General features: G+C 37.7%; 1 protein-coding gene across 1 annotated transcript; it reads left to right on the top strand.

Moving 5' to 3' along the window:
* Positions 1-11073: 11073 nt before the first annotated feature.
* LOC137722571 (ABC transporter B family member 1) lies at positions 11074-17368 on the top strand. Its single transcript, XM_068461606.1, has 10 exons — positions 11074-11748; positions 11855-11909; positions 12011-12186; positions 12273-12473; positions 12596-12855; positions 12941-13257; positions 13390-13613; positions 14458-14831; positions 14951-15665; positions 15884-17368. The coding sequence occupies exons 1-10, from the start codon at positions 11323-11325 to the stop codon at positions 17171-17173; spliced, it is 4038 nt and encodes a 1345-aa protein (XP_068317707.1). The 5' UTR covers positions 11074-11322; the 3' UTR covers positions 17174-17368.
* The last annotated feature ends 2739 nt before the right edge of the window (positions 17369-20107 follow it).

The following is a 20107-nucleotide window of genomic DNA, read 5'->3' on the forward strand; positions in this document are numbered from 1 at the left end:
ATATCCTTGATTTGATTGGGATTGACCTAGATGGCATGCTTAGTGAGCAAGTACCCCAGGAATTTGCTGTTACCACTCCGAAGGTGCATTTTTGTTTCCTTGCTCTTGACAATCATACTGTCTACATAAACCTCCATCGTCTCTATAACTTTCTCTTTGAAGATTTGGTTAACAAGTCTTTGGTACCTTGCTTCTACATTTTTAAGACCAAAGGGCATAACCTTGTAATAGTACGTACCTTGATCAACAACGAAGGATGTCACTTCCATGTCTGGTTCATGCATCTTTATCTGATTGTACACAGAATAGGCATCCATGAATCTTAGCAATTCATGACCCACGGTTGAGTCCACTAGCAGATCGATCAATAAGAGTGGATATGAATCTTTTGGGCAAGCCTTGGTTAGGTCCATGAAGTCCACACACACTCTTCACTTGTCATTATTCCTCTGTAGTAGCACCACGTTTACTAGCCAATCGGGGTGGTGCACCTCCACGGTAAGTTGGCGTCTTTGAGCATGTCGATCTCGACCTCTATGATCTTGTTTCGCTCTATTCTGTGATTTCGTTTGCAGTGGATACTTGATCTGGCAATTGGGTCCAGGAGGAGACGATGCCAGGTCACGAAAGGGTCAAATTACTGGCATATCTTTTGCAGATCAGGCAAACATGTCCTTGTTGGTCCACAAGAATTTCATGAATAACTCATTTTCTCGGTTAATTAGCTTGGAGCCGATTATGGCTTTTCATTCTGGTCTGTCAGGATCGAGGCTAATTTTCATGGTATCCTCGTCTACTTTTGACTTCGGAATCTGCTGTCCTCGGGATCGAGGTCTAAGTTGAATTTTTTATACCCCGTTTGTTAACCCCCTAACTGTGTGTTGCTATGTTGACTCGTCCATGAAGGTGCTGGAGCTTTGTTCACCTTTTTGGATCAGCTTCATCCTTTTGACAGTGTAGCAGCCTACCGCTGATTGGTATCCCTTGATCTCCTTCACCTCTTTTTGGAGTAGAGTAGCTGATGGTAACTAGACAGAACAACTTTCATCTTGTGTAACCAATTCCTACTGTGAATAACATTGTGGAGAGTTGGGTAGGCCATGATGTGGAAGGTTTTTTTTTTGTCAAACGTGATGTGGAAGGTTACCAGATGGTTGTAGGGTTCTGCCTGGAATGCTAATTTTACTGTTCGTACGGAGCGGACAAGTGCCCCATTGAAGGTGTGGATGGTGGTTTTTCCTTTGTTGATGTTATCCAAGATTCCCATCTTCTCTGCGACATCCATGGTGAGAACATTGATCCTCAACCCATTGTCCACTGAGACTCGGCTGACCATGGCATTTGGAATTTGTACTTTAACGATGATGGCATTGTTGTGACGTAAGTGAACGTTCTCCAAATCTCGATCGCAGAACATCAAGATGTTAGAGTCAATGGTAAGTGGCTTATTGATTGAAGCCACCATTTTGGGTTTCTTACACGTCGTTTTCCTCTTTTTCCTAATGTTTCCCAAATATTCGTGTTCACTATATATGCAGTTCACACTAGGAAAGGCTTTTGTCTCTAGTGGTTAGAGATTTTGGGACCTCCTGGATTTTCGGCTGCGTGTTTCAAGGGTAAGACGCCAAGGCAACGGCTTTGTGCTTAGATCAATGACTTTCGTCACATGGATAGAAGTTTCTTTGAAGCGAAAGACAACTTTCTCCAAATCTTTTACTTGTGCCCTTATGTCAGCAAATCTTGCGTGTTTTTTCGCCAAAGGGCTCTTTCAAATATCCTCCAAGGAAAAACATATATCCATCACGTCTTCCCAGATGAAATCGATAGAAGTGACCCCGTCGTAGTCTTGATCGACATTGTGCGTGGGGTCAACGAGGCTGTCGCGAGGCGGTTTTAAGAGGATTTCAATATGGATAGAGTGATTTGGCAGAGAGGAATATGAGTTTTCTCTCAAGAAGTACCAATTATTGGAATCAAATTCGCACATCAGTGTATGCGGAAGAAGTGCACAAATTCGAGCAACCTACAAAACAATAAACAACATGAGCAAGCTTGGACTAGAGGAGGGGGTGTGCTGGCCAAAGGCTCTTCGACGGTCAAGTTCGTAAACAATTTTTAGACTGAAGCAGTGGACAAGAGAATTCAGGTATAAAGATTGCATTACCAGAGATGAACCCTAGAAGTGTGTATTTATACCATGGGGAGAGACCTTTTGAGGATAGAATTCTCGTTCTAAGCCGAGAGAATCCTAGATGATATCTAGAAGTAGATATTGCACCCTATTAGGAGTTATGTTTACTTGCTGTGCACACGAGTTCATAGATTGTAGAAACTCTAAGACTTATAAGGATCTAATTGTATTCATATCCGGATCAGATCATATGTCTTGTGGAACAAACATTGTCATCCCGTGGAGTTGCTCGAACTTCGCCTATTACCAGCAACAGGCTGTTGGTGGCACCGTTGATCTGTATGGTCCAGCTTCACTCGAACCTAGTGAGTCCATGATTGGATTTCTAAGGTAATTGTATTCGAAACAGCCTTACTTCGATCCTGGAAATCATGGTCGCACAGTAACCAAAAAAATAAAAAAGAAAAGGGAAGGGAGAAATAAGGGACATGAGAGAGAAAGATAAGAGTGAGATGATGGTGATAGGTGAAATATGAAAGACATGATGATGGTGATGGGTGAAAGATGAGAGATGGATGATAGTGATGGGTGAAATATGAGAGACAATGGTTGTGATAGGTGAAGAGAGAGAGGGATCAGTGAGAGAGGGTGGGAAAGATAAAAAGGTTGGGATGTGCCTATTTAGGCTTTTATTCTTACTGTATTAAACTTTTGTCATTTTCATTACAATTCAAGCTCTTTTCATTAAATAAAGTTATTAGTTTATTTTTTGTTTAAAAAAAAGTTTGTAGAAGCCATTTTCATTAAAGCTCTCTTGTTTTAATTCAAGAATGACAACTTAATTTCTTCTTATTGTTAGCCTTACTTTTGGCATTTGGTGTTTGAACATGAATTATGAGATCATAACATTGTTAATTAGTGTTACTAATCTATATCTTATAATACAGGTGGAGATGAGGTTTATACTTTAAGATATAAACCTCAAAAGGTTCAATTACATCTCACATAACTAATTAAGCCAAAATTGTCAAAATTAAGTTATCGTCCTTGAACTGTTAAAATTAGTAACTACGAGAGCTAAATCACAACAATTGAAAGCCGATACGTCTTCAGCTTGTGTTTCAATGACGGGTAAGGCGGTCAAGCTACCTGCACCTATCTGGTCCGATTGTTTAGCGGCTCTTTCTAAGACTATATTAATACTAAAGTGGATCTACACCAAACAAGCACAAAATCATGGTTTTAGCCTAATGTAAGGGTTTATGCTTAAGCACTAGCTGGTTTTTGGGGTTCGGTGATTGAAGGAAATTAAGGGTGCGTTTATTGCACCAGACTGTCTCGGACTGGACTAGCTTTAGGGACTAAGCTGGACTGGCTTAGACTAGACTAAGCTAGACTAGCTTAGTGAAGCGTTTGGTGCAGTGTCGGACTAAGAAGCTAGACTAACAATATATTATTATTATTATTATTATTATTATAATATTTTAATTTATTTTCTATTAAAAATATCAAAATGAATATATGGAAAAATAAAAGGGCATAACCCTCTTGTTCTTCACGAATTGCAGGTGCTTCTACAACTTGGAGAATTATCAAACTTTCATTGACTCAAATAGATAGCAAATAGAACCAAATTTGCAGTTTAGAAGATGAATGAGCCTTGTATAAGATTTCTTGAACATTGGTTTCACCCTCACCCTCATCGATAGTTCCACTCAATTCATTGGATTTTTGTAAGACTACCATAAGCCTTAATGTAAAAGGTACTAATTAACTGGGTAAGATCAAAACCCATCATCGATAGTTTATACCTGCAGAAATTAATGAGTTAATAACAAAACATATCAGAATTTACATAGAACAACTTTGTATTTCAATTCATAAAAGGAAAAATAGCAAATAAATTGAAAACAAATGGGTAGCAATCAAAACCCAAAAATCAAAACCCAGAAACCAATCAAATTTGAGAAATCAATCAAACCCACAAATCGATCAAAAACAAAAATCTATCAAAACCCAGTAATAATGTCACGAATCTTCAAAACAAGACTGAAGAAAACTAAGAAGAGAAAGTGGCAGAGGAAGTTGTGATTTACGAAGATGCGGAGGTGGTCCTGGGATGGTCCGGCGAGGTTGTCAAGCAGGATGAAGAGTCGAGCAGAGCGAGGAGTTGAGTGGGACAACGAGAGAGAAAATAAGGGTCTTAGCAATCCGGTGGTGGTCGCGGGGTCTTGCTAAGGCTATCTAGCGAGCCCCATAGTCGAGGCGAGTGAGGTTTAATCCCACTAAAGCTAGTCCCTTCCTCTAACAAACATGGGACTACACTAACACCTAATCCAGTCTAGTCCAGTCCCACTTAGTGAGGGCAAACAAACGCCCCTTAAGTGACTGCAACATCGCCTTTAGTGTAACTAATTCACTACTTATAATTATAATAATGATGGAAACAAATGTATACTTAATGCTAATATTCAAAGATATATTCTTATAAATAACATGAAAAGGTATAAAACTATTACTAAATAAGCATAGTAATAACACGACATGATAGTATTGCAATCACATAGAAAAATTTCCACTCCAAAATGAATGAATATGTGTTTCAATTATGCAATGCTCTCGTAAAAATTAGCTCAAGTAATATCGTGGAATTGCTAAGGAGTGAATCTGTCTTTTTCTCTCTTTTTTTTCTTTCTTGGTATGAAGTAAAGTACCTGTAATTATAATTCTTGTTGCAGAGGGAAAATGTCCCAAACCACTTTAGAGTTTGGGTAGTGTTATCTATGCATCCGTTTTTACCTTTTATACACTCTTTTTAATTTTCAGCTATCAGATTGATTGATTTGAAAAAGATTAATGAGACTAAATTAACAAGAGTGTGTTAAAGGTAAAAAAAAGTGTGTGAATAGCATTACCCTTTAGTTTAAGGAAAACTAACAAAATGTCTAATTTTTTTTTAGTTTTAATGAAAAATGACAAATGAAGGTGTAGTAAATAATACCAAGAAAAGGTAAAAATGTAGTTTTTAATTAAACGTAAACAGTACCGGAAGTGTTTCGTTAAAACGCCATTCTTTTTATTGAAGAAACCAGTTTGAGGTTGGTGACAAGTAAAAGGAAGCGGCGAATTGATTAGGTTAGCTGTGCGTCATTCACTTTCTCCGTCCGATTTACGTATCTCCATATTTTATACTTCACCCAATTCCCTATCCCATGTTAAAAACAGTGGTTGGGGTTCAGTCTCTTCCAGTTCATGGCATTAATGTATCCCTACCTCTTCAAGTAGAAAAGAACTTATATGGCACAGTTCCCTGTCATGCTTTTTGTCCAAGAAGGCAACATTGTATGGTAAGAAATTTACAAATGACATTATATTATTAAAGCGGCATATCACAAGAACAGTGAACCGTTTAATACAAGTTGCTTTCTTTCAAATTGATTGAAACTACACTATAGGGGCTCATTTAGTTTATACAATAGCACGACTTAAAATCAACATAATATAATAGGTTAGGCTAATTGGATTGACACATTATATCTTAACATAAATTGATAAATATTGTCATCAATTTACACCGAGACATTTTAAGATAAACCTTGTATATAAATGAGTAAAGTTAGAGACAATATCAATATCTCTCAAAGCTCAAATTAAACACACATAAACGCATCATTCACCCACACAGTATCACATCACAACGCAAAAAAGAACTATAGCATCATTTATAAAACTCATGTAACAAATACGACACAGAACCAAACAACTGCAGACATCAATAAATAGGTGTATTAGTGACATGTGTAATGTAAAACTGATCAGAAGAGCGGGTGAAGGAAGGGCATGCTTATGAGAAAAAATGCAACAGAAGTGCCCTTTTTTAAGGCAGGAGTTACAAGACTCGGACAAACTCCCGTGGGAGAAGGCAAAAGCAAAACAGACAGATCCTTTGCCAAAGGAGACGTTGCAGAGAGAGAACCAGATAAATGGTACGGTAAGCGTGAAAAGAGAGCAAGATATCAAGGCTCACTTTTACTTTATTCCTTAAAATGAACCAAAGTTAAACTAAAAGAATAAAATAATAGGAAAACTAATAAAAATGATTTGAAAATTTTGAGTTTTAACGATAAGGACAAAATAAAAGGTAAAGTGAATAGTACCAGGATTGATTTTTTAGTGTAAAAATATGGTTTTTCGTTAAAGTGAACAATATCGGGAGTTTTTCGTTAAAGTTCCCTAAAATAATTTAGACAAAAATGGTGAGTTCAATAATGAAGAAAGTTGAGGTTTTATTGTAAAGGTAATTAGTAATATAGAGAATAGCCTAATTTACTTATAAAATCATGCAAGACTCCTTTTTCATCAATGTGGGATTCACAATACGCTCTCTCACGTGTGTCGAATTTTTAAATCTGAAACTTAGACAACACAAATAGGGCGACGTGGAGTACGTGCGACTGTTGGACTTCACATGTAAGACAATTTGCTCTAATATCATAAAGAAATTTGGAGTTCCACCATAAAACAAATTGACATTATGAGGAGTAATCCAACTTACTTATAAGTCCATGCAAGGTTCATCTTTTACATCTTAATACTAATATATTCTAAATACATCCTTTCATCAAGAAAACAAATTACTGTTTGTAAAATCATTGTGCTAATAATAATTGTAAATAGTAAAATTTGTTAATTACTGTGTTCTCTTTCCTGCACTCAAGTTAGAATTCTTTTCTTCTTAGTTTAGATAAACTTAAAGTAGAAAAAGCCTGGTGTGGTTTCAATGTTACGTATCATTTAATATTAGAAGTGTTTTTGCTATCATATTTATTCTCCACCACTGTTTAGTTCTTTTATTTTTAATCTCAACCATTTAATCACGTAGCAGTCAATGTTACTTAATATTGAATAAATTAAAAAAAAAAACCTATATTTTTCTTATTTAATTACCATTTCAGCAACAGTTATCTCAATTTTTTACAGAATCCCAGTACAAAAACAAAACTAAAAAAATTGAAACTCGAAGGTATTTTTAGGGTGTCAGATGGCAATCAGTTTATAGTATTTTAGCTGAAAAAAAGGAGCTGGCTCACAACCCAGTTCATTGATTAAAAGAAGTTTTAAGGAAACACTTTTGGTATTATTTATTTTTAACGAAAATGATATTTTTACTTTAAAAAGTCACTTCTGTTACTATTCACTTACAACGCATTTTTGTCATTTTGGTTAAAACTCAAAGTTTTCAAACCATTTTCATTAGTTTTCTTTTAATTAAACCTCAAATCCAAAGCTTGATATTTGAATGAATTCGCAACGAGTATGATTTTCTCCTCTTTTTTTTTCCCTCACCTTCCCTCCCCTCTTATTTGAACGGTTACAGTTAAATCATGTCAACATCTTATATTAGTTTTTTTATAGAAAAAGAAAGACAAAATAAAGAATGTGAGAGGAAATGACGGAAAGGGACGAAAAGAAGAGAGGAGAGAATCCAAATCCAATTCACAAAGCCTGAATGTATGAAACACAACAGTTGTCTGAAACTTTGAATTTTAAGCTTAAGTTAATCACTTTTTAAGCTCAGAGTGTACTCTGACTTATTAAGTTAATTAGAGAACATTAATCTGCTAAATTAAGAGAATCGGGTTGATGGTTGCACCTAAACTAATCCAGTTATTTGCTGTCATTTCCGTAAATCAAAATTTAGTGGAAACCTCAGATTCGTCCACCACTTACAATTTCCTCGAATCCCACTTTCAATTTTTTTTTCTAACAAATTCAATTATCTAATGAAAAATAAATGCAAAAGTGGAAAACAGAACTTGGGTTTTTTTGGTAAATAAAAAAAGACCCTGACCCTAGGTTAATTAACTAAAACCATTTTTAATCGAATGAGCTAAATATAGTTCCGTTTTGAATTATAACTATAACATCCCACATCATCTAGGGGAGTGGATCTTGTAAGCCTTATATGTATATTCTCATCTCTACCTAGCACGAGGCTTTTTGGGAGCTCATTAGCTTCGGATTCCGTAGGAACTCCAAAGTTTAGCGAGTTCGCGCGAGAGCAATCTCAGGATGGGTGACCCACTAGAAAGTTCTCATTTGAGTTCCCAAAAACAAAACCGTGAGGGCGAGGTCAGGGTCCAAAACGGACAATATTGTGTTACGGTGGAGTCGAGCCCGGGATGTGGTGGGGGCCTGAGCCTGGATGTGACAATAACTCTATAAAAAATTATTTTTTGATGAACAGTGTCAGACCTTATTTATAAATCATCTCCAGCCGAAGGCCTAAACATAGTCCCCTCAATGATTTATTAATTTTAAGTTTATACTTTAAATTTATTGGTTAATTTAATTAAACAACTTTTAGATGTTTTCAAATTTAACTGTTGACTTTAAACGAATCATTGCAACTGAGGAGCTAGACCCCAAAAAATGCCTAAGAAGGGGTTACATTTGGCTAATCTGATGCCTATTTGGCTAAATAATGGTTTGGTTATAAGTTTTTAGGCAAATCAGATCATTTTTTGGCTTTTGGACCTTTAGCCCTCTCTATTTTTTTTTTTTTGTTAAACAATATATTTGTTAGATTACGAAGTCAACGAGGTTTGAATCTACGTTGTAATGCAAGAGTAATACTCATCTCTACTATTGTAATAAAAGGGCACTTGCTTGGTCTAATTTCTCTATGTGTCATTTTCTTCAACGAAAGCAGCTAACCTAACTTTCTGGGAAAAATAGCAGAGTTTAGATTGACATTGTGAGTTCACCGTCCACAGTTTTTCAGTCAACATTCAAAGAAAACGTACCACAACTACAATTAATGAATATTAACGGACCATAATTTAAACATTATATAATGGAGGGTTTGTTTGGGTGGCTTTTAAATAATAAAAGTTATTTTTTTGGGGTGGTGAAGGGTACAGTGAGCAGCAAAAACGCCGGATTTAGAGGAGATAAACAGAGAAGGCGGAAGCAGGTATCTACTTTTACAAGGAAGTGAAATATTTTCCCTTGTGCTGTGCGTGCTTTCACAATTTAACTTGCAAAAGAAGCCAAAGCAAAAGAAGGATTCGAGAGCATCAACTATCTGTCAATGTGATTTTACAATCACTTCTGTGCATTTTATCAGTTGGAAGTGAAATATTTTAGGTTTAACTTATGGAAGTGGCGAGTTGATTATTAAATTATTACAAATGATTCATCGTGTTGCTTTGGCCATCTTTAATAGAGAGGGCTAAATGTTCAAAAACTAAAAAATGCTGGGCTATAATGACTGAGCTATATTTTTGTGGAGCCACTAGACCATTATTTAGCAAAAAGAGCTGCCCAAGTATAGTCCTTTTTTTAGAGCTCAGCTCCTCTAGTGCAATAATTAATTCAAATTCAACTGCTAAATTTAAAAATATCAATGGCATTTTGGTTAAATTAACCAATAAATTCAAATTATAAACTTAAAACTAATAAATTATTTAGGAGGCTAGATTTAATCCATTCGGCTGAAGATGGTATATGAGTATGGCATGACACTATTAATTAAAAAAAAATTCTTGCAAGTTTATAAATTTGAACAGGGCTATATTCTGCCATTTCGGTTGAGGACAACCTTAGCTCAAATTTTTACACAAAGTTTTTTCACCGCTGTGTAAAAATATATTATAAAAAAAACTAATATTGTAAATTATACTAATTTATTCGTCTGTAAAACTACACTAAAGCGGCAAAAGTTCAAGCTTGAGTCCAAGAGCCGAACACAATTCTTTGCAATTTGCCTAGCCTACGCCTCAATCGTCACATCTATGTAAAGTCAAAAAAAGGAAAGAAAGGTACTATACTTCATCTTTTGTGCCGAGGGATTTTTTAGTGTGACGAGAATACAAGATGTTATATTATGTGTTATTATATAAATAGTGAGATATATGTGTTAAAAAGTTAATAACTTAAAAAATAAAAATTTTCATCACTTATATAAAAATACGTGATGTACAACTCGTGTTCCGGTCACAATGAAAAATTTCTTTTTGCACCAGTGTTTGAATTTATTTTTAAGAGATTCTAATTATTTAATCTAAATTACATAGAGAAGAATTTGAACTTGTATACAAGGGTTGGCATATTGTCTTGACCAAATGGGTACTATTATCATAATTTAAAATAACAGCAAAGTCTTCACCTATTAAGTGAGGTTAGCTATATGAATTCTAGAATACCACCGTACTTAGTTTTGTGTCATGTCTTCTGTTATATCCAAGTTGTCCAATTCTTTTCTTAGAATCTCTTTCTAAGTTTTCCTAGGCCCTTCTCTACCCTTTTTAGCCTTGATCCTCTGTCTTATAATCACATCTTCCAATCGAACCATCTATAGATATTCGTTTTATATGTCCAAACTACTAATTCGATTTTCTCTCTTATGTTATCATAATTTAAAATAGACAAAAAAATTTCTAGTCATGGGGTTTTGTAATTTACATATTGGGTGTTGTGGGTTGAATCTGTTTTGGTAAAAAAGAACTAGACTTGGTTGCTGCAAATTTAGCAAATTTAGCAACAAATGCTGCTTACCTCCAATCCTAAGTGAACACGTGTCAATTAAAACTCTAACATTTGTCTAGTCGAAATTGGATGCAGCAACTGATTCTGAATTCTTGAGCAGCGAAGTTAAATTCGGTCAAAAAAAACCCATCTTTTTCACACAGTGTCGTTTGTCGGGAAGAAAATTCCCATCTGTTCTCACTCTGTCACTGTTTGTTGTGTGGTTTCTGTTTTATTTTTTTTCACAATATATATATATATATATATATAAATATAATAATATTATTAATAATAATTACAGAGTAAGAAGCAAAAGCGAAGCAATCCCACTCCCACCAACCGTAGAACACACCAAAGCACGAGAGGTATATTTTGGCACCAATGGAAACAGGAACACGAAAAACACATAAAACAACAAAATGATGAGAGGGAGTGGAAGAAAATACCACGCAAAAGTTTGGCGTTAAACAGAATAAATCCTGAATAAAAAAAAGTGACGGGAGAGCAAGAAGAAGCAAAAGACAACGAGCTCCAAAAACCACCAGGTGGATTGGGATAATAACGAGAGAGATAACAGAGGGGGGAGAGAGAGAGAGAGAGAGAGAGAGAGAAGAGAGAGGAGAGAGAGTTTGGCTTGTTCATAAAGCTAGGAATTTTTGCAAATGTCACAAGATTCTGAGGGGATAAAGACGATTGAGCAGTGGAGATGGTCCGAAATGCAAGGCCTTGAGCTGCTGCCGGATGCTGCCGATCCTTTTAAAACCAACCCAGCAGCAAACCCAGCAACCCCATCTAACCCACCAGCAACAACATCAACTCCACAAAGGGCGGAGAGAATGGAGAGCTCCGAGCCCAGGAAGGACTCCACCGGCGGCGGCGAAAAGCCGGAGTCTTTACCCGCAGTTCAGTTCAAAGAACTCTTCAGATTCGCTGATGGGTTGGATTACGTTCTGATGGCAATTGGATCAGTTGGAGCTCTCGTGCATGGCTGCTCTCTCCCCATTTTTCTCCGGTTCTTCGCCAATCTTGTTAATTCTTTTGGCTCGAATGCAAACGACATGGATAAGATGATGCACGAGGTTTTGAAGGTACTGTATGAAACGAAACGAAATCTTAGCATGTTGTTATGAATGTGGTGATCGAATCAAAACTCCATTTTTTTACTGACTTTTTGGGATTGTGAATTTTTTGCAGTACGCATTGTACTTTCTGGTGGTTGGAGCTGCCGTATGGGCGGGTTCATGGGCCGGTGAGCTTTTAACCGTTGGCTTTTTTAAAAGTTTGGGTTTTCGTTTCGGGGTTTTTTGCTAATGCGAGGACTGAGGACATTTTTCTAAATTTGGGTTGCAGAGATTTCTTGTTGGATGTGGACCGGAGAGCGGCAGTCAACCAAGATGAGGATCAAGTACCTTGAGGCTGCTCTGAGCCAGGACATTCAGTACTTTGACACGGAGGTTCGAACTTCGGACGTCGTTTTCGCAATCAACACCGATACAGTGATGGTCCAGGACGCCATTAGTGAGAAGGTGAAGCAAGCAGAATGCTCGAAACTTTGCTTGAAAATTCAAGTTGGTAAATTTGGTTCTCATTTGGGATTGGGTTTTTTGTGCAGTTGGGTAATTTCATTCACTATATGGCAACATTTGTGTCTGGATTCGTGGTGGGTTTTACTGCTGTGTGGCAATTAGCACTTGTCACACTTGCTGTTGTTCCGCTGATAGCGGTGATCGGAGGCATTCATACCACCGCATTAGGCAAAATCTCAGGCAAGAGCCAAGAAGCTCTTTCACAAGCAGGACACACGGTGGAACAGGTGAGAAAATGTATCTTCCTATTAGCTCATCTCCATTTCCGAGTTTCGATTTTTACTGGATTTGTGGAAAATTTGAGCAGTTTTTGCACATGGGGTTTAGCTGATTTGTAGCCAAATTGCAGACTGTAGCTCAAATTCGAGTTGTTTTGTCGTATGTTGGGGAATCGAGAGCGCTACAAGCATACTCCTCGGCATTGAAGGTGGCTCAGAAGCTTGGTTACAAAAGTGGATTTGCTAAAGGAATGGGACTCGGAGCGACTTACTTTGTAGTTTTCTGCTGTTATGCACTTCTTCTATGGTATGGAGGTTATCTTGTTAGGCACCACTTCACCAACGGCGGTCTTGCCATCGCTACCATGTTTGCTGTCATGCTAGGTGGAATGTAAGTGCTGTGTTGTGTTCGTATTAGTGTAAAAATGTTTTATTAGTTAAGATACTGTTTGCTCATGATTCACTTTGATCAACAGAGGATTGGGACAGTCTGTACCAAGCATGGGCGCATTTGTGAAGGCTAAAGTTGCAGCTGCGAAGATTTTCAAAATTATTGATCACAAACCGGGCATGGACCGCAATAGTGAATCAGGAGTGGAATTAGAGTCTGTTACTGGACTAGTTGAGCTGAAAAATGTAGATTTTTCCTACCCTTCGAGGCAGGATGTTCGAATCCTCAACAATTTCTCGCTGAATGTTCCGGCTGGAAAGACCATTGCTTTGGTTGGTAGCAGTGGCTCTGGTAAGAGCACTGTGGTCTCCCTCATTGAGAGGTTTTATGATCCTTCCTCAGGTAAATAATCCAGTCATTTCACTTCCAATGTCTTTGTTCCAAATCCAAATACAAGTTAATGTTGTTCCCGAGTTCATCTAGTTCAATGTGGGCATGTATTTTGGTTTACAAATCGATTGTTATATGAAACAGGACAAGTGCTGCTAGATGGACATGACATAAAGACGTTGAAACTAAAGTGGCTGAGGCAGCAAATTGGGCTTGTGAGTCAAGAACCAGCTCTGTTTGCTACCACCATTAAAGAAAACATACTTTTGGGGCGGCCTGATGCCGACCAGGTTGAGATCGAAGAAGCCGCCAGAGTTGCCAATGCCCATTCATTTATTATCAAACTTCCTGACGGTTTTGATACTCAGGTCAGCTAATTAAGAGAGTAAGATATAATTATCATTTCACAAATTAGCAAGGTTCAAGGCCGAATCTGAACCCCCTCTGAGATACTTGTCCGATACCCGAAACAATTAGCATTGTTTAGAACGTCCACCCATTCAGCACTTAAAATCTCTTAATTTGAGAGCCTAAACTGATGTAAAATTTGAAGTTTGGATCTGGAGTGAAAGGAGCCAGATTCAGGTCAAAATCTGGTGGCATATACTTGATTGCTTCTACTATATTATTAAAAGACGCATTGGTTTATTTGGTCAACAAACAAGACCCAACTTTATCTTTAGGGTTTTTTTTTGTTTTTTGTTTTTTTTTTTAATTTATTAATTTTAAATAAAAGTCAATGTGGGGAAGCGTTTGGTCATGTCTGCATATTGTAGAAAGTAACATGGTGCAGTCAACAATACATGTGCAGGAATCAGTAAGGATTGGCATATCCATGGTGAAACATTGACTGAATAAATATAGTAAGTACAAGACAAACGAAGAAAAACGAAGTTTGAATCCCCCTCCCCATAAATTAGAGTAGTTTAGAATGCCGTCCTGAAAGAAAAAAAAAAAAAAAGTACTTATTTGTCCGTGATTAAAGATTATAAAAGGTGTAAAGAAACTAAATTATGTAATGAGCCTAATGATTGTGATTTTGAAGATTAAATAGATAATAATTTGAACATAACAAGTGGCTAAAGCCTGCTGAAATTTTTCATTTCTTTTTATACATTATGTGTGGGATTAAATAAGAATGATCGAATTAATGGAAAAACTGAACGTAGGTGTAAAATTATATGCAAATTAATGATAAGTTGAAAATGGCAGGTAGGGGAGAGAGGACTACAATTGTCTGGAGGACAGAAGCAGAGAATAGCCATAGCAAGGGCGATGTTGAAAAACCCAGCAATCCTGCTATTAGACGAGGCAACGAGTGCATTGGACTCTGAGTCGGAAAAGCTGGTGCAAGAAGCCCTTGACCGGTTTATGATTGGAAGGACAACTCTTGTCATTGCCCATCGCCTATCAACCATTCGCAAAGCTGACCTTGTAGCTGTACTCCAACAAGGAAGTGTTTCTGAAATTGGAACCCATGATGAACTTTTCTCGAAAGGAGAAAACGGTGTCTATGCCAAGCTCATCCGGATGCAAGAGATGGCACACGAAACTGCTCTCAACAATGCGAGAAAGAGTAGCGCAAGGTAGGATCCACACATTGTCGATTCAGTATTGTTTCTTGAACATTTAATTATCTCTTTTGTAAATGGATAGTTTAAAGCTTGACAAATAGATATGCTTATCACGGTTCTTCATTTTGCAGGCCTTCTAGTGCCAGAAACTCTGTAAGCTCACCTATAATTGCCAGAAATTCCTCATATGGTCGATCACCATACTCACGACGGCTATCGGACTTTTCTACTTCTGATTTTAGTTTCTCCCTTGATGCCTCATATCCCAATTACCGGCTCGAAAAACTACAGTTCAAGGAGCAAGCTAGTTCCTTCTGGCGCCTTGCTAAAATGAACTCTCCTGAGTGGGTTTACGCTTTATTTGGTTCAGTTGGATCTGTTGTTTGTGGTTCTCTAAGTGCTTTCTTTTCATATGTTCTAAGTGCTGTCCTCAGTGTTTACTACAACCCGGACCATGCCTACATGATCAAACAAATTAATAAGTACTGTTACTTGTTAATTGGACTTTCATCAGCTGCACTTATCTTCAACACATTACAACATTTCTTTTGGGATATTGTGGGAGAAAACCTCACAAAACGAGTGAGGGAAAAAATGCTGACAGCAGTTTTGAAAAATGAAATGGCGTGGTTTGATCAGGAGGAAAATGAGAGTGCCAGGATTTCAGCAAGGCTGGCTCTTGATGCTAACAATGTCAGATCAGCCATTGGAGACAGGATTTCTGTGATTGTACAGAACACAGCACTCATGCTTGTTGCTTGCACTGCGGGATTTGTTTTGCAATGGCGCCTTACCCTTGTCCTCATAGCAGTCTTTCCTTTTGTTGTTGCAGCCACAGTTTTGCAGGTATTTTTTCTTTTCTTAATAGTTCATCGCACATGCGTTAGAAATCATTGGAAACTTATCGAATCTCGCCACCACATTCAGACTAGACATTTAATTGGGGGAAACACATACACAGTCTACTCTAGTGAAAATTGAGGCATGTTTTACTCTTTTCCCTGATAGATTATCTATTGACACGGTCATGTAATTTACTGGTTCTTTTGTTGAATTTGTAACAGAAATTGTTCATGACGGGTTTCTCGGGAGACCTTGAAGCAGCACATGCCAAGGCCACCCAACTAGCTGGGGAGGCCATAGCCAATGTAAGGACTGTTGCTGCATTCAATTCAGAGGGAAAAATTGTTGGTCTTTTCTCCAGAAACCTCCAGATTCCACTACGCCGGTGCTTTTGGAAGGGCCAGATTGCCGGAAGTGGATTTGGGATAGCTCAGTTTGCACTTTATGCTTCCTATGCTCTAGGTCTTTGGTATGCTTCCTGGCTGGTGAAGCATGGAATCTCCGACTTCTCAAAGACAATCCGAGTTTTCGTGGTCCTCATGGTGTCTGCAAATGGTGCAGCAGAAACATTAACCCTGGCACCTGACTTTATCAATGGTGGTCGAGCCATGCGATCAGTGTTTGAACTCCTTGACCGCAAAACTGAAATTGAACCTGATGATCCAGATGCTACTGTAGTCACTGATCGTCTGCGTGGAGAAATTGAATTGAAGCATGTAGACTTCACTTACCCTACTCGCCCTGATGTCCCTGTTTTCCGTGACCTCTCCCTTCGTGCCCGAGCAGGCAAGACTCTTGCCCTTGTTGGTCCTAGTGGATGCGGTAAGAGCTCAGTCATTGCACTGATACAGCGATTCTATGACCCAACATCAGGACGAGTTCTGATTGATGGGAAGGATATTCGAAAATATAATCTGAAGTCCCTAAGAAGGCACATTGCCGTGGTTCCCCAGGAGCCATGCCTCTTTGCTACAACTATATACGAAAATATTGCTTATGGACACGAGTCAGCAACTGAGGCTGAGATCATTGAAGCTGCAAACCTGGCTAACGCTCACAAGTTCATATCTGCATTGCCGGAGGGTTACAAAACATTTGTTGGGGAACGGGGAGTTCAGTTATCTGGAGGACAGAAACAAAGAGTTGCAATTGCTAGGGCTTTATTGAGGAAGGCAGAGGTTATGCTTCTTGATGAGGCAACAAGCGCACTTGATGCTGAATCGGAGAGATCTATTCAAGAGGCACTAGAGCGTGCTTGCTCGGGAAAAACCACAATTGTGGTTGCACATAGACTATCGACCATCAGAAATGCTCATGTCATTGCTGTGATTGATGATGGAAAGGTGGCAGAGCAAGGATCCCACTCCCATCTATTGAAAAATTACCCGGATGGGTGTTACGCGCGCATGATACAGCTACAAAGATTCACCCACACCCAAGCCATCGGAATTGCATCAGGTTCAAGTTCATCAGTAAAACCCCGAGAAGAGGAAGAAAGAGAAGGAAAGTAGGGTGAAGTCACATACCAGTAAAGAGGAGTATATCCCCGCATACCCCCTCTGATATTTTGTTTCTGTTTTTGTTTTTCTGTTTTTGGTATAGTATATGTATTAACTTTCTTCTTCCCCCTATTTTTACCATATATGTTCTTCTACCCTTATGAATCTTTGAAGAAAATAATAGTTGAATACTTACCTTGAGAGAAATCGAGATGATTAACCAACCCTGCAAGAGATTCTTAGCTATCCCCCGGTTGTATATTCTCTCGAGTCAAGATCACGTACAAGATAATAGTTAGATAAACACAATGAGATATACAACCAGTTACGTAGCAGATTCTCACTAGCCCTACTTTTTGAAACATGGTGACAACTTGACGTGCAAACCTACATGCGTGCATGCTTTAATTGTCAAACAAATCGTGCCTGGAATCCAATTGGAGTTCACAATAATGGTGAGCACTCCTACAATTTGAGTGTGACTTGGATAAAGTGTGTTGGAATTCCATCACTGTCCAACACTAGTCGCATGGAAAATGGGTGTAATGGTCTCGGATGTAGACCTGCGACTCGGATAAAAGACATGTTAGGCTTTTGATAAGTTACACATCACTGTCCAAACTTTGAACATGATTGGTTCATTCGTCCACGGCGACATGAAATAGTCCTATCCAGTCCAGTCCTCATCTCGATAGGGCAAATACATATGTATGTGACGGAGCTTGTGGGGGACAAAATTATTTGAGTTATTTGATGCCCATGTGCATGAGTTTAATGACAGAGAAATGGGAGGGAGATTGAATAAAAGATGAAAAAAATGGACAGAGACCCAAAAGGTGGAGTGAATGATTACTTCAAATTAGTGGATGGTAGTGGACAAAGCCTGTGAGATAAAGAGGATGGATGTATGGCATTAGAAAATGACATGGTAATCTGAGAGATTTTGGTGTTTGATTTGTAGGTACTATGTGTGTGAGAGTGGGTCACTAACTAATCTCTTTGTCTCAAGGAAATATATAGGGATATGAGTGGCCATAGATGGAACAATAACCTACGTGAATCGATGACGTTAAGGTTGAAGTGTTCTAAGCAAATTATGGATTACTATCTGAGACATTTAAAACAAGTGACGTCGTATTATTAGTTAAGATATTTAAAATAAGTGGCGTCGTATTATTAGTTCAAGATGTCATTGTGACGAGGGTATCTTTCTCCAAAGGAATTGTGTGCCACGCGTCCAAAAACCGAAAGGAGAAAAACCAATTTTGAGAAGAAAGGAAAAATTCCATCTTAAAAAGGCAATAAGAGGATAATGTGCGGTTACTAGAGAAGCACAACGAAGTAGTGATACCACTAGGGTGATGTCGTAATGCCCCATCTTGCGAATCCTTCGTCTTTCATTTTTTTTATTTTTTTTATTTTTAAAAGGGACCAGATGGTGGTTTCGTCACGGTAGTCCATCATCCCTGAGGCCGAGAAGATTCATAAAGGCACTTCATCTCAAGTCATATTTGGCTTAAACAAGGCATGATCAGATTAAGTTGGTCAAGAGAAAATGATTCAATCTCAAGAAATCATTTAAATATTCAATGTTCGTCAAAACTAGAGAGCGATACTAAACTAGCATTATTAAAGTAGAAAATTGTTTTTCGCGCACTCATTTGGTCCTTCTGCATGTCTTTTTTTTTCTTTATTTTTTCTTTTTTTTCGGATTTTCAAGTAATAAATTAAAAAAAAAACAAATGAAAATGATTTGAAAACTTTGAGTTTTAACGATAAGAACAAAATAAAGGGTAAAGTAAATAGTACCATAATTGAATTTTTAATGTAAAAATGTAGTTTGTCGTTAAAGTGAACAGTACCGGAAACATTTCATTAAAGTTTCTTAAATTTAAAGAAAATCGGCAACAAAAATTAAGAGAGATGTGCGAAGGAGAAAAAGAATGTTTAGATATTACATCATCTAAAGTAATTTGAAGTCAAATTTAAACAAATATTGGCTAGCATTGTTGGAGATGCTTAAGCCTGCCTTGCTTTATTTATTTACCATGAATAATTTTGTTTTCATATCCTCCACTTTTGGGATAGTGGAAACAGCACACACTGCTTTTTCATATCCCTTGTCTGAAACAGAAATGGAAAAAGTGAAAGACAAATAGAAGACACAGGAATGCCAGAAGCATAAATGATTATCCTCCTCAGGTTGGAATACAGCAATGTTTCCTCTCAATTAGAAAGTAACTCAAAACAAGTTCAGAATTAAAGGACAAACACAAAAGCCAGAAAAGGTGGGTATGCTTTGACTATAGGGCTAGTAGAATAATGAGGCCATGCTTCTTGTTTGGGATAGAGTCACTCAGATCCTTCCACAAAATTTACTTAAGAGTCATCATTTGCTGTTGGTGCTGGTCGGAAAAGGGAGAGAGACTTGGCCTTGGCCACGGGGGGCCGGGATATGCCAACAACATCAATATTATCCACAACTTGGTAATTACCACTTGCATAATCTATCAAGTGTGAAATTTTATCACAAAAAGCTTGGGTGTTAATTGGAGTGGGGTTAGGATATTTAAACTCTTCTTTTCTTAGAAATACGGTCAATGTGGGATATTTCAACCACTGTTCTAAAAATCCCCGTCTAGCGCCGCCTAGGCCCATCCTAGGCGCGGCGCTAGGCGGTTAGTCACCACCCCGATTAATGCCTAGGTATTTGAAAATTAAGAAAGAGCACCTAGGCACCCGGCTCGGTTGCAACTCACTTAGACAAAATAGTAAACTTTCATTTTGTATTTTATTTTTTTCAATAAATTGTAAGAGACTTGTTGCATACTTAAATGAACACACATTATATGCATGTTCCTCATGTTTTTCATTATGTTCCAATACTTCATAATGTATATGTCATTTTATTTTGTAGTTTATGATAAAATTATATATATTTTAAGT

Source organism: Pyrus communis, chromosome 17 (assembly GCF_963583255.1).
Source record: "Pyrus communis chromosome 17, drPyrComm1.1, whole genome shotgun sequence".
In the NCBI taxonomy this organism is placed as follows: Eukaryota; Viridiplantae; Streptophyta; class Magnoliopsida; order Rosales; family Rosaceae; genus Pyrus; species Pyrus communis.